Source organism: Podarcis erhardii (genome assembly GCF_964252035.2).
Source record: "Podarcis erhardii genome assembly, chromosome: 13".
Lineage (NCBI taxonomy): Eukaryota > Metazoa > Chordata > Lepidosauria > Squamata > Lacertidae > Podarcis > Podarcis erhardii.
In genome coordinates, this window is record NC_138502.1 from 14,252,200 (window position 1) to 14,272,190 (window position 19,991).

Consider the following 19,991-nt stretch of genomic DNA (forward strand, 5'->3'; position numbering starts at 1 on the left):
TTACCTTGCATGCTTCTTTTTCTACTTCTGAGCGCTCAATGTCATTTTTAATGGTCTCAAGCTTGGACCTTGATTGATACACTCAAGAACATAAGAGGAGCTCTGCTGGATCAGGCCAAGACATTCAGAAACATACAGCCTTCCACAGTAGAGATAGCATACAGTAATCATGGCTAGTAGCCATGATTTGCCTTCTCTTCAAATCCTCCTCTAAAGCCATCCAAGAGTATATCTTGTAGGAGCAAGTTCTGTAATTTCACTACACTCTGTGTTAAGACACACTTCAGTTTGCCTGTCGTGAATCTTCCAAACATTCTTTATTGGACGTCCACAAGTTCTAGTGTTATGAGAGAGGAAGAAGAGCTTTTCTCTATCCATTTCCTCCATTATTTTATAAACATCTACCAGGTCAGGTCCTCTCTTACTAACTAAGGTGTTTTGAGAGAAGAATTGCTTTGCCTTTCTATCAGCATGCACACAAACACACGTGATTTAAACACATTCCTTTTATCCCACTGTCACCTCTGTTCATCAAAGATTCCAAGAATGCTGCAAAAAACCAGCTTACGGAACATGAACATGGGTGACAGCCTTCAAGTGTCTTTAAAACAGCTATCTTGTCTTCGGAAGGTGAAGAAAGGGGCATGTTCTTTCTAAAAGAGAGGAACTCCTCAGACAATGAGTAGTTCATGATCTGTCTACTTGTTTCAAAACAACTATACTTTCTGTTCCTAATATGTACAAACAGGAACTCCAAAATATTTGTGGAATGAAGTCACCCACAATACCCTTTCTCTCTCTACTCAGCAGATACACATTGCAAAATGATGTTGTTCTGTATACCCTTTTAACTGCTATGGCTTCCCACAAAGTTTCCTGGGAGTCGTAGTTTGAATAATGAGCATGCAGTTAAAAATCCCTAGCAATTATAATTTCAATGGGAGGGTGAAGTGGTTTCCTCACAGTGGCTGACCAGATATTTATGGGGAGCCCACAAGTGGGACTTGAGCACAAGAGCAACTCTCCCCACTTGGGAGCGCCAGAAACAGGTGTTCAAAGGCACTCTGCCTTCAACAGTGGAGGGAGATTATAGCCATCGTGCTCCGTAGGCACTGACTAGTAGGAACTTATTTCCAAATAGACATACATGGGATTGCAAATTGCTCAGAATTGGAGTCCTGAGCCTCATGAAAACTCACCAGCATTTCTGTGCAAATTTCTCTGAGGATACAGATTTTTGCAAAGCATTTCCCCCTAATAAACATGTATTTCTGCATGTTCTTTTCTCTGCTATATGCATTAATATGCACATTTTACCCAGGTTATATGCATTTTTGTGCACATTGCGTGACGAGAACTGAACTGCAAACTTCAGAGAAACACAAATTTCAAAAGATGGCTGTGTTTTCATTTATTGCTTTGGAAATTAGGTGATTTCACCTTTAAGTGTCAACTGAATCAATTTTCTTCCACCCCCCACCCCTAATTTACATACATGTAAATTTCACATGCTGCATTTCACACACCAATTGATACACAGTGACTGGGTAAGGTCCAATTTGGACAGCAAATGACCAGCTCATCTCCCATAATGGCCCACAGCCAAGCTACTTTGACCCCAACTTTTGCTTGGGAAATTGCAGGCAAATATCCCCAAATGACTAGGAAACTGCTGGAGAGTCATCTGGAGTGTTCTGAATGAAGAATGATGGTAAGAGTTGTTCAACAGTGGGAGGAACTCCCTCAGAAGATGGTGGACTCACCTTCACTGGAGGTTTTTAAACAGAGATTGGATGGCCACCTATTAGGAATTCTTACCTGTGATTCCCGCATTGCAGGGGGTTGGACTAGAAAACCTTTGGGTTCCCTTCCAACTTTCCAATTCTGTGATTTTAAGAAAGGCATCGCTTTGTGATCATGACTGGAGGTTGGATGTTGTAAGATGTGTTTTGAGATGTAACTATTCTATAGTACCTTTGAATTATTTACCTAAGGAGTTTGGATGGCCATCTGTCATGGATGCCTTATTTGAGATTCCTGCATTGAAGGGGAGTTGGACTAGATGACCCTTGGGGTCCATTCCAACGCTTATGATTCTATGATTCCATGAATTGTAGCTCTGTGAAGGATTAAACTACAGTTTCCAAGATTCCTGGAGAGGGGCTTTAAATGTTGTGTACGCAGCAGCCATAATACCAAATCCATTAGAAGCTTCAATATTCTTTTTTTTATTCATTCGTTCATACATACATACATACTCCCCCATCACCACCATCTGGCTGGGTTTCCCCAGCCACTCTGGGCATCTTCCAACCGAATATTAAAAACAATACAGCATCAAACATTAAAAACTTCCCTAAACAGTTGTCTTTAAAAAGTAAAATAGTTGATTATTGCCTTGACATCTGCTGGGAGGGCGTTCCACAGGGCAAGTGCCACCACCGAAAAGGCCCTCTGCCTGGTTCCCTGTAACCTCACTTCTCACAGCGAGGGAACCGCCAGAAGGCCCACGGAGCTGGACCTCAGTGGGGCTGGACGATGGTGGTGGAGACGCTCCTTCAGGTATAAGCATTTAACCAATATAACACTCTTAAGCTGCTATAATCCATCTACTGATTACCGGTATAGCACTCCTGCTGTGGACATCAGCGCAAGATAAGATGCTGCAGATGAAACGCCTGCTGCAGCACACCAGAGAGCCAGACCAGCGCCAAGAGAGCCCGGATGCAAAGCTTGCTCAGCACAGAAAAAGGGGAAGTGGTTGAGGTGTAATAATTTATCTTCCTGATCTGCCTCCTTGCAACACTCTAGATCTTACTCCCTCTTTGAGACCATCTCCTGCAACGGAGCAAGAAGTTGCAAAACAAAAAGGCAGTCTGGTTTCCACCCCCCATTAGGCATCAGGACATCTCTCAAAATATTTCATCTTGAATCAAAAGTCAGAAGGATCGAATTGGTTGAGCCCATGTTATTCATATCCTCACCATACTGTATTGGCCCGAATATAAGCCTCACCCGAATATAAGGCACACCTTTAAAATTCAACGGGAGGAAAGAAAAAAAGACAATATCCGAATATAAGCTGCTCCCTTAAAGTTCTGCAGGCACTCACACCCCTAAATGGCAAATGTAGAAGAAAATCTTATGCGTACTAGAGAGGACCCACAAATGGGTTAAACACCTGTTTGTAAATGGAAATTAAATGCAAATAAAAAATCAATACTGCACTGTAAAGTGATGAATGACATTATAATTAACTGCACAACAGTCTCAAGCTTGCAAATCGGCAATAAAATGTTTTTATGTTCTGTTTTACCATATGTCTGTTTCATCAAAGCCAAATTTTTTAAGGTCACAAATTTAAGCCGCACTTTAACTTTTCATGGTTGGAATTTGGAAAAAAAAGTGTGGCTTATATTCGGGCCAATACAGTACATTCAAGCACATTTGAAGCACATTTAAAGCATAAGGGTTTCCTCAAAGAATCCAAGGGGGCTGTGGTTTACCCGCTACAGAGCTACATTTCCCAGCACGTTTAATACTTCCCAGGATTATTATTATTATTCACCATCCGCATATGTCCCAAGGCAATATATTTTGCACATCACCTTGGGATATATGTGGAAACTGACATTACTGTTACTATTATTACTATTACTGTTTAATCACCTTCCACATATATCCCAAGGTAATGCACAAAATAAACAGCTTGGGGCAGGGGACAGCTACAGAGCACATACAAAAAATAAAAATAACAAAAATTCAGTGGACTTTCAACAGGGGTGCTGTTCCTCAGACATTGGGGTCTCAAATTTCAGCGATGCCCTGTGCAACGCTCGAAATTTACCCCCTGCCTCTTGCCTTCCACTCTACCTCATAGTTGTGTGCCCCTGTGGTACCCCATGTCTTCTCACTCCCCTAAATCTGCCTCTGTCCTGAGGACCCTGGATGGTTGCTAGTCATGTAGTGACAGTATCACCTAGTTTGAGCCTTGCTGCAAGTTTGCAGGCAGGAAGTGTCTCATACCTCACCTATAAGCGAGTGAAGCACAGAAGGGAAAAGGCAGGAAGCACCCACACTCAGGCAGCACCCCCAACAATTGAATAATATTTTTTTTTAAACGGGAAAAGGAGGAGCCTTGGCAAGTACCAAGGGGAGTGCCTGAGGTCACCATGGTAGCCACAGGCACCATGGTGGGGACCTCATCCTGAGACAATCATAGAACTATAGATTTAGAAGGGACCATCAGAGTCATCTAATCCAATGCAGGAATGTGCACTGAGATGAGTCCATTAGGGCAAATGAGGTCCCTTCCCCACCAGCCTTTGTCTGTCCTCTATCTGCCTGTATATCCAGTCCAGGGTATACCTACCTGCATTTCAGCTTATTCCTTGTAGAACTCAGCAGGGAGGAGGACAAGGGCTAAGCTAGAATTAGCTGTCTCTGCCTGCCATTGGCTCTGGCTCCAACTACTACTGGCCTTCTGCCCTACCAGTCCCAATGGGCACCAGGAACCACTGGAGATGTTGAGACAGAGGCCAGACAGACCAAAGACTCTGAAACAGATACAGATACAACGGGCAAGTTTCCTGCCACATAATGAGCGCTCTTAGGGAACAGAACAAAATAAAAAAAATCCTTCCAGTAGCACCTTAAAGACCAACTGAGTTAGTTCCAGGTATGAGCTTTCGTGTGCATGCACACTTCTTCAGATACACACTTAGGGAACAGATACACACTTAGGGAACAGAGTTCAGGACAAGGTGTCCTAAGTCCATATCATATTGGGACTTGATTGCCTGAGGTATCCCTCTTCTCAATCCTATGAGGATAAGCAATCTCTTGTCAATGAGGACAGCCAGTCTCACCAAGGATCAGTTCCTCTGCTGTGCCTGTCTAGAGGAGAGCCAGTGTGGTGTAGTGGTTAAGAGCGGTAGACTCGTAATCTGGTGAACCGGGTTTGATTCCCCTCTCCTCCACATGCAGCTGCTGGGTGACCTTGGGCCAGTCATACTTCTCTGAAGTCTCTCAGCCCCACTCACCTCACAGAGTGTTTGTTGTGGGGGAGGAAGGGAAAGGAGAATGTTAGCCACTTTGAGACTCCTTCGGTTAGTGATAAAGCAGGATATCAAATCCAAACTCTCTCCAAACTCTCTCTAGAGGATGCACTCATTTCACTGTGACCTACGAATGAAATAAAAGGAGCCAGTTGTTCTTGGGTGTAGGTGGAGTGCCAGCTGAACCAAGCACCTCCTTTACTGAACCAAAGGACCTGACTTTACTATTAACAAATATCAAACAAATAGCTACATCTGCTGATAAAGTTGGTTTACAACAGAAGAGATGATAGAGTGCTACATATCCTGGGGACAGCAAAAAGCACATTTGATTGCAGACTTTGAATCAACCTGTTTTCTTTTGCATAACTGCTATAATTTCCTCATTTTCTTCAAATCCTTGCTCAGGAGATGCCTTTCATCCCCTACAGGAACAAAGCTAAAATAGGTGTCACTGAACTGAATGCCTTTATTCTATGTTTCCTCACTTGTCTCTGCTGTACCATAATTTTAACTTCATGCTGTCAAATGCCATACACACTGATGTATTACTACAGTGGTAGTAATAGTACGGGAAGTGCGGGAAGAATTTTAAAAAATTCCTGTTTGCCCAGGCATTTGGTGGCTGAAAGATATTGTTCTCTGTTCACAGCTGTGGATTAACAAGGTGTGAGGGTTTGGGCTGCTAGTTACAAATCTGTTGAATGGTCCCATTGTCCAGAGTGAAAGGCATTTGCCGTAAGTCAACATACTGAAGGTCATTCTTGTTCTGGCTCCAGCAGATTTCTCCTTATGCTGACTGCAGGACATTTTGGCCAGAATAAAAACGCAGACTTTTCTCTCAGCACACAGGTCTGCCAGGCAGGTGTATCTAATACGTCAGTGAGATGCCTCTGGTTTAACTCCAGTGACTTTTATATGGATAAAGAATGGTTGTCATAACTATCAAAAATCATCTCACAAGATGAATGTAGAAATGGAGAATATAATAGAAGAGGAAATGTATTGATGGAGTACTATATTTGGCCCCTTGCGGGTTAAACCTCACATCCCACATGCTTTCATCTACCACTGCTCTTGACACAGCTTCCCCTTCAATCCCTTGTTCCACATCCCTCTGTTTTGCAAAGGCCACTGAAGTTTGCTTCATCCGACCGCTTTTTTTCATACAGGGTCATAACTTTAACACCCACTTCTGGAGGGTGTGGTGATGCCTAATCTTTCTAATCACCGCCCAGCCTCCCCAAAGCTTCTGCACAGCCAACACTTAGCCAAGGATGGACTCTCTGCCGCTGCTCATCTATTTGTGTGCTACAGGTAAGTGCCTCCTTATTGTTATTTGGAAAAGCAGAGTCTCTGAGCTAGAACAGAAGTACTGGGCGAAGACCAGTTGATTTTCTTGTAAACAAAAACCCATCAGGGCAGAGCAAAGCAGAAGTACATGACAGAGGGCAAATCACTCAACCTTGAAAAAGAAAAGAATGCAAAGCAGTGGACACTTTTTAAAAACTACAGAATTGGATCTGCTAGCTTCAGCCAGCAGATTAAACAGCTAAAGCTGGGTTGATTAATCATTGGGGATATTTGTTACTATGGTTACTGTTGTTACTGCTGTAGGAAATAACAACGGTTGTATATTGAAATGAAGTGGTTTTAGCAATAAGGTTAGAAGGAATTTGCAAAAATGGATTGATAACAGATAAAAATATAAAGTTATAATGTGTTAAGATATTGGATTAAGATTAAAACAAAGAGGGGAAGGATTTGCTAAACTAAACATGTGAATTGGAATACAGAAAAGGGAGGCGAGAGGGGGTCAGGGAATTAAGTAAATGAAGTATAAGCTAAAAGATGGATTTGTTTTTTAACTGTTTGTTTTTTCTTTTTCTGTATTTTGTAACTTTCTTTTCTTTTGTACCTTTGTATTTTTGTAATTTTTTTATATTTTTCTTCTTTTTCTTTTTGTAACCTGTAAAACTTTAATAAATATCATTTTTTTAAAAAAAAACACCAACGGTTGTATAAAGGGGGCTTTCCTGATAATTCTATATAATAATAATAATAATAATAATAATAATAATAATAATAATAATTTATTTGTACCCTGCCCATCTGGCTGGGTTTCCCCAGCCACTCTAAAATATTGCACATTAAAAACTTCCCTGAACAGGGCTGCCTTAAGATGTCTTCTGAATATCAGGTTGTTGTTTATCGCTTTGACATCTGATTAAAACAGTGTAATACATCAAACATTAAAAGCTTCCCTAAACAGGGCTGCCTTCAGATGTCTTCTAAAAGTTTGGTAGTTGTTGTTTTCTTTGACATCTGGTGGGAGGGTGTTCCACAGGGCGGACGCCACTACCGAGAAGGCCCTCTGCCTGGTTCCCTGCAGCTTTGCTTCTTGCAATGAGGGAACCACCAGAAGGCCCTCGGCACTGGACCTCAGCATCCGGGCAGAACGATGGGGGTGGAGACGCTCCTTCAGGTATACTGGGCCGAGGCTGTTTAGGGCTTTAAAGGTCAACACCAGCACTTTGAATTGTGCCCGGAAACGTACTGGGAGCCAATGTAGGTCTTTCAAGACCAGTGTTATGTGGTCTCGGCGACCACCCCCAGTCACCAGTCTGGTTGCCGCATTCTGGATTAGTTATAGTTTCCGGGTCACCTTCAAAGGTAGCCCCACATAGAGCGCATTGCAGTAGTCCAAGCGGGAGATAACCAGAGCAATGTGGTAGCTTTTATTTATTAAATTGTAAGCGTTCTCACATTTCCTCTAGTATGTGAAAAGACCCATGTAATGAGGTTTGATAACATTCAAGTATTGAAATTCAAACAGTTCTCTAATATGCAGATAATTAATCAATAAAAAAATTAATAGTTTGACATCCCTAATTTTCTTGTACCAGACCTTCCTAGAGATATATTAACTGGGTTCTCACAAACATATCCTTTACTGTTAATCTGTGAAGAGGAAAACAGGCTTGTTTTACTGGTCCCACCCATTAGGACATGTATGCAGGTAAACTTCATTTGTGTGGCTGGGAAGGGAACCCGCCAGAATTTAGGGGCTCTTATTATGTCCTGATATCCTAGAAATGTGAGGGGGAATTCTGTATAGATCATATTTAAAAGTGGACTTGCCTAATTCACACTTCCCCAAACAATTTGCAAACTGAAACACAGTGGGGGAAATGACTTGCAAAAATGTCTATATTAGGCAAAAACTGCAAACAAAAATATTTATATTGAGAGAAATCCACTTTAAAATGCTGGTTAATTTTTGTGGGGGCTTTAGAAAAAGAAACAATTGAAGTGATGTGAAGTTGGAAGGATGGAAAAATGAGAAACTGAACAGGAACAGCTGGCAGGCAGGGAAAGAGGGCGATCCCCTGGCCGCATCCTGCCTTAAATAGGGCAGGCCATGACCCCAGAGCCAGCCGATTGGCTGGCCAGGGGATGACGAGGCCGGGAATCCCCCCAATCGCACAGAGCTGGGCTCCCCCCAATCGCACACGTGGTGGGGCTGTGAAGCCCACAACTCCACCTCCTTCAAAGGGTGGAAGTGGCTTTTTCAATCCTATGAGACCCTTATACATGTAGAAGCTGTTCCGACCTTCCAATGGAAACATGGAAGTCAGAGGTGGAACCAGTCAGTTCCATGCCATGCAGTCATGTCCATGAAAATGGTTGCATGTGAAATGCCTTTGAAAATGGAGGTTCCATTTAGCTCTTATATCCATATATCATGAAATTGTCCTCACCAGCCTTTCAGCTGGTACAGTGGTGGGTTTGGGGAAGCTAGGCATCAGAAAGCAGGTTTAATTTTGTTTGTATTTTAATGAGAAACTATCTAATTTGCACTTCTCAAAATGCAGCTATCCTTTGAAATACAATTGTGTGATGCAGTTCTGCAACCATTGTTTACAAAAATGCATGCATTAGGGGAATATACGTATACAAAAGGAATATATTAGTGAAAATGATGTTCAAAAATGCATTATACTAGGGAATATACTGACAATATGTGTATTTTTAGATTCAGAAAAAGCATTTGACTGGCTAGAGTTTGACAGGCTAGAAAGACCCTTTCTGAAAGAATGTATGATCAAATATGATTTTGAATCTGAATTATGTAAATGGATATAAATTATCTATAATGCTCCAATATCAAAACTAATGATTAATGGTCAAAGCTCCTCATTATAACAGATGTGCTGTTTATAATGACTTTAGAAATGTTAGCCGGGGATATCAGGTAAAAACAAAAAGATACATGACAGGGCACACCAAATATAAAATAAGTTTATACACAGGTAAGGTTGCCATATTTCAAGAAGTAAAAATCCAAAGGTTTTTGGGGGAAAGTTGTGCTTTTTGACAATATCAAAAAAATTCTGGATGCTACTTCAGCTCTGGACGTATGGCAACCCTATACACAGGTAATATGGTAATATTTCAGACAAATAGAGAAGAATTCTTGCAATAAAATTAAATAACATTTCAGGTATAAAGTTAATTTAGCCAAAAGTGAATTATTCTCCTTAAATGTCGATATTGGGTTGGTCAAAGAAGATAAATGGATCAACAATTAGAACATTTGTGAAAGTAAATATCACTTCAAAATGGCAAGATCTTTATGAGATGAATCGCCATCCTCTGCAGAAACAAGAACAAAAAGATCTAATGAACTGGGATGAGGCAAGCCATTCCTCATTGGTAAGGATATAATAAAAATGAATATATTTCCAAGAATTCTACTCTAGCTACAAAACAAGAAACCAAGAGTATCTAGGAAGGTTGCTAATGTGAATAAGAACTAAGGTAAGCTGAGAATTCCTGAGATAAGTTTTTATTAGGACTCTGCAGGATTGACATGGTTAATTTTATTATTTATTTATTTATTTATTTATTTATTTATTTATAATTAAATTTCTATACCACCCTTCATCTGAGTGTCACAGGGCAGTTTATAATATAAAAATACACAGCATAGCAGCAAACAGAAACAATATACTCTCTCTCACACACACAGTTTAAAGGGCCTGGGAGAAGAAGAGTATTTTTGCCTGATGTTTAAAGATATGTAAAGAAGGTGACAGGTGAGCTTCCCTGAGGAGAGCATCCCATAAATGAGGTGCAATGGTATAGCTCACAGGAAAGATGTAACAGGCCAATGGAAGAATAGTCAACAAAATCTAATATCAGAAATATTTTACAGGCAAGCGGGAAGGATAGAAAAATAGTGTATGGTAGAGAGTGTATTTTATACTCAATACTTAGTCAAAGTATGTATGTAGGGCTGGCATATGTCTGGAATTTCTGCCACCCCCCAAAAAAGCTCAACAACTTTTGTGTCTGGATTTTCACTTTTTGAAATATGGTAACCCTAAGGTATAGTACGTTTATGTGTGTTTTGGATTATGCAATAGAAGAAGAAGAAGAAGAAGAAGAAGAAGAAGAAGAAGAAGAAGAAGAAGAAGAAGAAGAACTGCTGCAGAAATTTGAAGTTAGCAACTGAGAGAACCAAACTTCACAGATTGGTCCATCCGTGACAGGAGCTTGGCACAATAAACTAAAATATTACAGTGGTACCTCGGGTTACATACACTTCAGGTTACATATGCTTTAGGTTACAGACTCCACTAACCCAGAAATAGTGCTTCAGGTTAAGAACTTTGCTTCAGGATGAGAACAGAAATTGTGCAGCGGCGGTGCGGCGGCAGCGGGAGGCCCCATTAGATAAAGCGGTGCTTCAGGTTAAGAACAGTTTCAGGTTAAGAATGGACCTCCAAAACAAATTAAGTACTTAACCCGAGGTACCACTGTATACAAGTGCATTTGACCTCACCGATCAGAGCTGGCCTGCCTGTGAGCTAGGCTGAGGCAGTAGCCTCAAGGCAGCATGGCTTCCCCCAAAGAATGCTGGGAATATATACCGTAGTTTTCGCTCCATAAGACACACTTTTTTCCTCCTAAAAAGTAAAGGGAAATGTCTGTGCGTCTTATGGAGTGAATGCCTACGGATGGCGGCAGGATCCCGCTGCAGTCGCAAGCAGAGGATCCATATATCCCTCAGTCATCAGACTCTTCTTCGTCCAGAACCATGCAACTTAGTCATTTCCTCCCTCCCCCAGCTTCCTGTCACCAAGGATCTCTCTTCTCTATTTGTTTCACAGGAGGGCCTATGTCCGAGGCCATAGCATGAAGAAAATGTGTTGCAAGTACTAGCTGCGTGGGTTTGCAGTGTGACCCAGCATAAACAAATTCAAAGGTCACAAAGCCAGTTAGTCTTGCAGAGATAACCAGATGGTTACTTCCTGAACTGCATTCTGAATAATTATGCTTTCAGCATCCTAATTTCCCCCCCTACATCAGCCATTCATTGCTGTCTCATGCCCTCCTTCACATACCCCCATTCCCCAGAAATTGTGATGTAAACCTCATGGGGCATCACCCTTTTTCTAATTAGAGCCTCTGTGATTTGGACAGTGTACTGATGGGCAGAAGTTCAACAGGCCTAGCTTTTCCCTTCTCATCACCATAACTCCATTGTGTTTAGGTAAAGGAACACCTGTTGGATTTACCTGCCATGCATTGTTAAAGGCACGGTATCTTCCTCAAGATCAGGATCCACTAGCAGAGAAAAAGTGGGGATGTTATGCTTGGAATGATCAAATATGTCTATTTTGCTCTCTCTCTCCGTTTCTCATTTTTCCAATCTTACGCTCACCCCCTCTTGCCTGACAATATCCATTGCCTGCTGCTCTAGGCACTGACCCAAAGACCTAGAGTGAGCAAAAAATTAAATATGAAAGGAAAGTGGGCCACATATAGAGATTTATTGATGGAAGTAGAGTGAGCAAGTGGGTTCTCCTTACAACTGCTCCTAACAAAATCCCAGTTCAGGGGAGACCCTCAGATGCCATTTGCCATCTAGCAGCAGCAGATCATGGCCAGCCCACTAGAATTCAAGACGCCTCCTTACAGGTGTCTCTTGATCACCCTCAACTATGGGTTGCCAGACCCAAAGTTTGATAATCATCAAGGACAGGGGTAGCCAATGCGGTGCCTTCCAGGTGTTGAACTACCACTCCCGTCACTTCTGACTATTGATTGGGGGGCTGGTGAGGAGTAGAGCAATATGTTGGCTACTCCTGCTCTAAGATTTAGCTGGTTAATCTAGCCCAGCAGTTACCAAACTATTTTGGCCTCTTTGGGGTCTCCTCCACCCTGGAAAGAGGCCTTATAAATGCTCAGAACGTGAGCAGAACTTCAATTACAGCATCAGCCTTCAAGCACACCAGGGAAGAGGCTCAGACTGTGATAGGAGGTGTCCTTCCCTGCCAGGTCTTATCGCACACCAGAAAGCCTATGAAGTGGAGAGGAGATAAAAATGCTCAGAGTGCAACAAGGGCTTTACTTCTCCATTCAATCGTATTAAACATAAAAGAATGCACACTGAAGACTTTACAAATGCTCAGAATGTGACGCTAGGCCTTTGAGTGATTAAAATTTGATGTCCTTTTAAATGGGTTTGTGGGATATCCTTTTAAACTGGTTTCCTTCGGCTTTCATTTTTATTGTACATTTTGTGTTTTTATTTTGTATTTTAATGTTGTCAACTGCCCTGTGATCTTCAGATGAAGGGCAGTATACCGATTTAATAAATAAATAAAACAAATAAATTCCCTCTTTCTGTATATATATAAAAAAAAAGCTTGAGGAAGTTCTTTGATCATCCCCTGCAGTGCTGATGCCATGCCATGGATTCAGTTTGGATACCGAACAGCCAACCGTCTTCCAGGAAGCAGCACTGGGCTTTGGGCAGAGTGTAGCGCAGTTCGGAAGCGGAAGAAATGGAGGGTATGCAACTGCTGGTTCTCTGGGTCCTTGGAGAGCTTTCTGTCTCATCATTCAGTCCCCAGGAGTGGCAGAAGAGACAGCCCTGAATTGTCTCCATGTGTTTTTGCTCCCACAGGCTGTTGGTTGGTGCCCCACTCCAGAAGGGGGGAGTGAATGAAACGGGTAAACTCTACAAATGTCAGCCGGGGCCAAGAAAATCAGGCAGATGCCAGGAGGTCCTTGTGCAAAGTGAGTATGTCACTGGGTGGAGTCTGTGTTCCTGTGGAGTTGCAAAAGAAGAAGAGAATTGGGAGCCAAGACTTGTGGCTTAAGTCTGGAGCAAACACCCAATGCTGCGTGCCTCTCTTCTGTGATTCGGCAATCACACTGCCCATTGAGCAAGAACAGAAATTGGCTCTGAGAATTGTGTTGAATCCAAAGGGGCCAGACTTAAACAATGCATTCAGTGTGTGATCACATTTCTGTACCTTTCACAATTTTTGTTAATAAAACAGCAGCCAGAGAATGCCTGACCTGGATCTAGATCAAGGTGCATGGGTGGTCAATCCTTTCCTTCTGTGCTCCCCCCCCCACAAAAATCTCCAGCTGCACCCCCACCCCACCTCCCCAGAAGCTGCTATTTGTCCCTGATATAAGAGCAAATGATTGATGATATGGGGGCCTGAAACATTGCAAGGCTAGCTTACCATAAGGTTGCCAGACGTCCCTGTTTCCTTGGGACAGTCCTTGGATTTACAAATCAGTCCCCATACAAAATCCATTGAAGTTGAAAAGTGTCCCCGGAGTCATTGAAAAAAATCTGGTAAACTTAGCTTACAACATTTGGAAGTGATTCTGGAGCCTTTCCAACAAGACTACCAAGTCCAGAGTCTAAGGCTGCGTACACACCACGTATTTAAAGCACCCCCCAAGAATCCTTGGAACTGTAGTTTGTTAAATGTGCTGGGAATTGTGGCTCTGTGGGGAGTAACAACAGCTCCCAGGATTCTTCGTGGGAAGTGCTTTAAAATGTATGGTGCATCTGCAGCCTCTACATATATCTAATGGCACTACCAGGTGCAAGAAACAGACTGAAGAAAATTTGGAGTAAAGCTTTGCATTCAGGCAATGGCATTGAAGAGTTTACATTGCAGTCTGTATCTGGTCTGAGGTCCCGCACTGCTGCTATTTTTAAAAGCAATTTTTAAAAAGTAATGGAAATGTTTTCAGGCATTACTGTATTTGACCACTGTTTAAAGTCAGAATGTCAGGAGAAGTCAGAATTCCTAAGATGCATACTTTTCAACATCCCCAGTTGCCCAGGAACTTAGGTTTTGTGGTACGCCCCCCCCCCCCATAGCAGAACAGTGTCCCTGTTTCGTCACCATTTTTGTGTGTCAGAGAGATGCTGAGGTATGCTTTTAGAGATGCACTAATGATAACAATGTGCAAGGGGGATTGTGAAAGTTCAAGAACACATTCTGGTCAAGCAAAACCATCCAGGCAAGGCCCTGAGCAGGACAGATGAGGAGTGTGGCCTGGGAACAGTCCCAAAGTTGAGATAGAGAGGTTTATAAGGCTGCATTCAGCCTCAGGGCTTGAGGTTCCCCATGCCTGCCTTAGCCCTGTGAGAACGTTGGCATATGGAGCTACTTTTGATTGACAGGAGCATTCCAAGGCAGTTAAAATCCGTTAAGTGTCAGTTAGAATTTGAAGAGGGGAGGGGCGATTAGAAGCTGTGAGGCTAGTTAGAGTTTCAGAGGGAAGAAAAGCCAGAGCAAAGGGAAGAAAGAAATAAAATAAAGATTTAGAAACTCAGGGATTAATAGTTGGCTATAACTACTTCATAGGGATTGCTGGCTAATGAAATAACATCTGTAGGTGCATTCATTTTTTTTTTTTAGAAAAAGCTATTGGCAGGTTTCTTAGACCACAATTGTCTGCCTTCTCCATGAGACTGAAATATATTTCTACTTAACACTTTTGCGCTGTGGCATAAAGATTATTTAAATATGTTTGCCAAGAGAAAACAAGCCAAGCCTATGCATATTTATTTACAGTACTCAAAGAGGTTTACTCCCAAGTAGTCAGTCAAACATTTATTTGTTTAAAACTAAAACAATGCAAGTAAATTTGCATAGAGTTTCAGCCTATGATGTAATATAAATGCTCTATTAATAACAAACAAGTGTTCTTGCATTGATAATAGTAATATTTTGTTAGCCTTATCACCTTAGTACACATTTCTCCTTTCAGGACCCATTGATGCCGTGAACATGTCTCTCGGTATGTCTGTCTCTGTCCAAGACTCCCAGTTGCTGGTAAGCAGCAAAGTCCATGTCAGGGATACAGGTTCCCTCAGAAGTACCTGTATAAACACAAGTTTAGGTATCTGTGCTTCTTTAATTTTCCTTTCAATAGCCTCCTAGCAACTGGGATGGTAAGCTTAGGCATGAGATGGACACTAACAGGATGATCTTTTAACAAATATTATTGGTTTATTAAGGGGATACTATATACATAAAGTGATAGTGACACATTAGGGACTTAAAGGTGCTTGTTGGCATTTTCCGAAGACTCTTTTACCTCAGGTCAATTTCCAAAAAACACCACAGACAAAGACTCCCACCACCCAGTGCAGCCACTGGGGACAATCTGTACCCCAAAGCTCCTCTGGTTGTACTCCAGGCTGTTTGGACAGTTTAGCCAACTTTTTAAAAAGCCACCTGTGTCACCTTCCTCTGATAAGACTTTTATGCAGGGCAGCTTCTTAAGACCAACTCAGTCATCACCTCCCTTCCCCTGATCTTCCCTAGAAAAGTATTGATAATACACTGGTCTCAGTATTCCCCATAGCTTTTCTCTGGTCTGTCTTCCCTTCAACTCCCTAACTGACTAAACTCTCAGATATGCCACTAAGCCATAATAATAACAATAATACTAATGTCAAAAAGCAGCTGCTGCTAATAAAAGGCCTGCAACTTCATAACACGACAAGCTGTCAAGATTTACCTCAGAACATTCTTTCTTTCTTTCTTTCTTTCTTTCTTTCTTTCTTTCTTTCTTTCTTTCTTTCTTTCTTTCTCTCTCTCTCTCTCTCTCTCTCTCTCTCTCTCTTCTTTCTTCTCTCTTCTCTCTTCTCTCTTCTCTCTTCTCTCTTCTCTCTTTCTCTTTCTTTCTGAAACACTGCTTCTTAATTCTGTACCACCCTACTTGTAGGTATATCATGGACTCATAATGTGAATACCAGTTGCTGGATATCACAAGTGGGGAGAATTGCTGTTTCATTCAGGTGATTCTTTCAGGCTTTCCACAGGCATCTAGTTGGTCAATGTGAGAACAAAATGCTTTACTACATGGGCCATTGGCCTGATCCAGAAAGGCTCTTCTTATATTTTTTAAGTGAGCGAAGGAACCCTCTCAGTTATTTCACAACCCTACATCCAACCTTAGGTTCCCTAAATAATTCCTTAATTTCCTTAGGAAGTTGCAAAAAACCCAACCAATATCACTTTAGACCTACTGTAGTCATAGCAACCTGATGACCCGTGGAAAGGAAGGTAGCAGCAGGGTGAAAAACCTTTGACTATAGTGACAGTGAAATGCTGCTGTGAGGAACATGTTCAACAGATCACTACATCAAGATAATTGGGTTTGGAATTTTCTTTCAAAGGTCTGCCTTGTCTGCCCCATGGCACAACCCCCTCCCCAACAACTGACACTTTACCATCGTGCCTTTCTGTCCCACTATGCCAGGGCTTGGGTTCAGCTCCCCCCTCAGAACCTCATCTAATGCCAGGGTTTCATTTAAGAAGGGCTTGCCTTTGAGCATGTCTAGAATGCCTTATTTATCCCAGCTGAGTTAACCAGTTGCCAGCTTAGTCTCCACACATCTGAGCATAACTGTACAAGATTTTCAAGTCTAGTAGTATGGTATCTGCACAGGTTTGAACTCCATCTCTATAAACTAGCTAACTAACTAACTAACTAACTAACTAACTAACTAACTAACTTATCCTTACCATCTCCTCACCATTACTGACGACTCTCTTGGTTCTACAGGTGTGTGGTCCCACAGTCCATCAGACCTGTGGGAAAAACATATACCTCAAGGGCTATTGCTTTCACCTGGATGAAAATTTGAGGGAGATACAACACTTTCCTAAGAACCAACCAGGTGAGATTGAGAAGCAAGGAAGGAATGAGCAAATATCAAAGTTAGATACCACTGATGGAATGGCAAGAGAAGGACTAGTGATTAAACAACTCACTGGCCTGAATGTCTAGAGGTTGGGGGAGGAAACAGAGATTGGGAACAGGATATCATGGTATCAGTTGTAGTAGTTATGTGCATTGGTGAATGTTGATCACAGGTTTTCTGGCAGTGGTTTTCTACTTTTAACATGTCGAAACTCAGCTAGATATGCTTTTTCAAGCATGGGAGTGCAGTGACAGGGAAGATTTGTCTGTTAAATTACTGCTTATCACCACACAGGACCACCTCTTTGGTAAAAAAGGTGGCAACACTTTGGTCAGACTTTGGATGGTATTCAAATAAATCGTGAACTCAATGAACTTAATGAACTAAAGTTAGTCATGTCCATTAACTTCAATGGGTCCACTCCGAGTAGAACTAGCATTAAATACGACATTTAAAAAAAAAGATTGGGTCAGCTGAACAGGTTAACTAGCTTGGAAATATCAGCAGGCGTTCCCACTACAACCACTAGTAGCCAGAGGTACCCCCACCTCAAAAAAAAATTGTGATTGTATAGCATGATGACACAAGTGTTATGTGAGTTTCTTGATTTTGTGCCCCTCTTTTACATGCCTCAATCTCACCTCTCCGCCATTTAACTGGTGTTTCCTCTCCTAGAATGTCCAAAACAGCTCTCTGACATAGTGTTTCTGATAGATGGTTCAGGAAGCATCAAGCGCCACGAGTTTCCACAAATGAAGACATTTATATCAGAGGTCATAAAGCGTTTTGAAAATACTGACACCCAGGTAACATTGGGATGTGGGGTAGTTTTCTTTTCAGTTTCTGGAATGGATTTTGCCTTTTTCACATCTTCTTCACATGGAGTCAACATTTACATTGAGCTATCTACTACAACTCCAAAGTATCATTCCTGGTCAGTCAGTGCCAGTTCAGACCCCATGATTGCGTATGTGAAATTAAGATGTTTTTGCCCAAACAGGCATCACTGTACACTTGTTTACATTGAATTGCATTTGCCATTTAACTGCCCTTTCACTCACAACCACATTTCCCCTATGTCATTGGTGCCAATATGCACCATGACCACTGATTCCTCCCTATCTACCAGGCTATCTAGGTAAAGGACAACATCTCTCTTTTGTGCCAGGCAGGCAATTTACCTTGTGGTGCTATGCCCATCACACACTTTCTAATAATTTAATCACCCACTACGGGATCCTTCCACCCCCAGAGAAATATCTTAGGATGAGAGGATAGCTATTTGTCCCACAAGGAATGGGTCCCTTCTAAGGGAATGTTTCCCTCTTCCACAAAATGACACTCTCCTTTCCCCAAGACCCTCATTTTCTCTGACAGCAGGGGAACTATCATTAAGGGAGTGGGGCACAGCTACTGAAGGTTTCATGCCTCTTTTAGCTTTTCCAGGTCTGCTACCTTGGCCTCAACAGAACAAATGTGTTTCTGGACTCATATGTCTGCTTAACTTGCCTTAGTGCTTTGTCAGCTGGAACTGAGACACTTCATCAGCAGGAGCTCCCTATAGTTCACTTTAAAATATTGTCCACCCATCTGGTCAGTCTCACATTCCAATTTCTATCTGCCAATATCACACAGTCCATCATGGCAACATTCAAAAAATGCTAATTATGTCAGAGTGGACACTATGAATGATGTATTTTAAAAACTAGTTTAATTCTCAACTCACAACTCCCCTCCAAAACTGAGCAATAATAGGACAGAACTACTCATTATTATTGGATAAAGTTTCATCTAGCTCTGCCCATCACTTGAATGCATATCATTAACACAGAATATCATGCGGTATCAGTGTATGTCAGTTCAAAGGTCCACTGTGAGTTGGGCAAATTCTCATTTCCAGAGATCCATCACCAGGCTGTATTCCATGATTCAGCAATTATGCCAAAGAAGCACATACATAGTAACATATCCTGGGAATTTTAGAGTTCTGTTTTCCTTTCTCTCTTCTCTTTATTTAAAGCTGGTTTCTATCCATTATGACTTCACTTAAAAATATGTGGGAAAGTCCTGTTGAAACCTGAGAAGTCAAACAGAGTCTTAGGCAATGTTCACATAAGTGGCTGAAAATGTAGCAAAGTCATTTTCCCCTACTGCATTTCAAAGCACATTTGCACAGTTTTGCTCATATCGGAGAAAGGGCAAGTATGTCTTCATCCAACACACATGGCTTTTCTGATTTCTCCACCCCTTCCACACACACACACACACACACAGAGAGAGAGAGAGAGAGAGAGAGAGAGAGAGAGAGAGAGAGAGAGACAAAGAACTCATATTCACAAAGCTGTCATCTGTGTGTATGCGCTCCTCTGCACATCCGTGAAGGGTGTCCCAAATATTCACACTACTGCTTACTCCGCACCTAGTTTTCTAGTCAAATTGAAGCTAGTTTGAGGGAAGACATGCATCAAACTGCTGTACTTGACAGGAAACTACAGGATCACCATGGATTGTGGCTAATATATTGTGAATGTGGCTTAGAAAACTTGCAGTGTGAGTGCACTGGATGTAGAGTAAGCAGTAACATGTCCATACTCTTGTTAGGGTTTCTAGTGGCCCACTGACTGAGCTGATTTATTGTGCCTTCAATAACTTTTTAAACCCTTCCCAGGTTTACTAGAAACTGAATTTAATATTGCAAATGGAGGCCACTTTGCTTAATGTGCAGAACTTATATAGGTTGCAGGCTTCAGATTTTCTTTCCCACAAAATTTGGATACCGCATCAACTTGGATACTGTATCAGATGACAGTTTATACAGCTTTGGTTGTAGCTCTCTGATCATTCCTCAAAACAGAGCCAAATGCATACACTTCATGTACATTATTTCCCTC

The 19,991-nt window shown here is 41.8% G+C and overlaps 1 protein-coding gene across 2 annotated transcripts in view; it reads left to right on the forward strand.

The window, feature by feature from the left end:
- Positions 1–6,198: 6,198 nt before the first annotated feature.
- The window catches only part of LOC309326444 (integrin alpha-X-like), a 39,328-nt gene continuing 25,535 nt past the window's right edge, over positions 6,199–19,991 (forward strand). The window contains exons 1-6 of one of the 2 annotated variants that reach the window (XM_081835167.1): positions 6,199–6,374; positions 12,806–12,920; positions 13,036–13,148; positions 15,156–15,220; positions 16,962–17,076; positions 17,776–17,906. In XM_081835167.1, the coding sequence (XP_081691293.1) occupies positions 6,335–6,374; positions 12,806–12,920; positions 13,036–13,148; positions 15,156–15,220; positions 16,962–17,076; positions 17,776–17,906 (579 nt within the window). In that variant the 5' untranslated portion in view covers positions 6,199–6,334. Of the gene's footprint in view, positions 6,375–12,805; positions 12,921–13,035; positions 13,149–14,632; positions 14,777–15,155; positions 15,221–16,961; positions 17,077–17,775; positions 17,907–19,991 lie in introns of those variants that run through there. The other variant, XM_081835168.1, reaches the window with a different exon arrangement.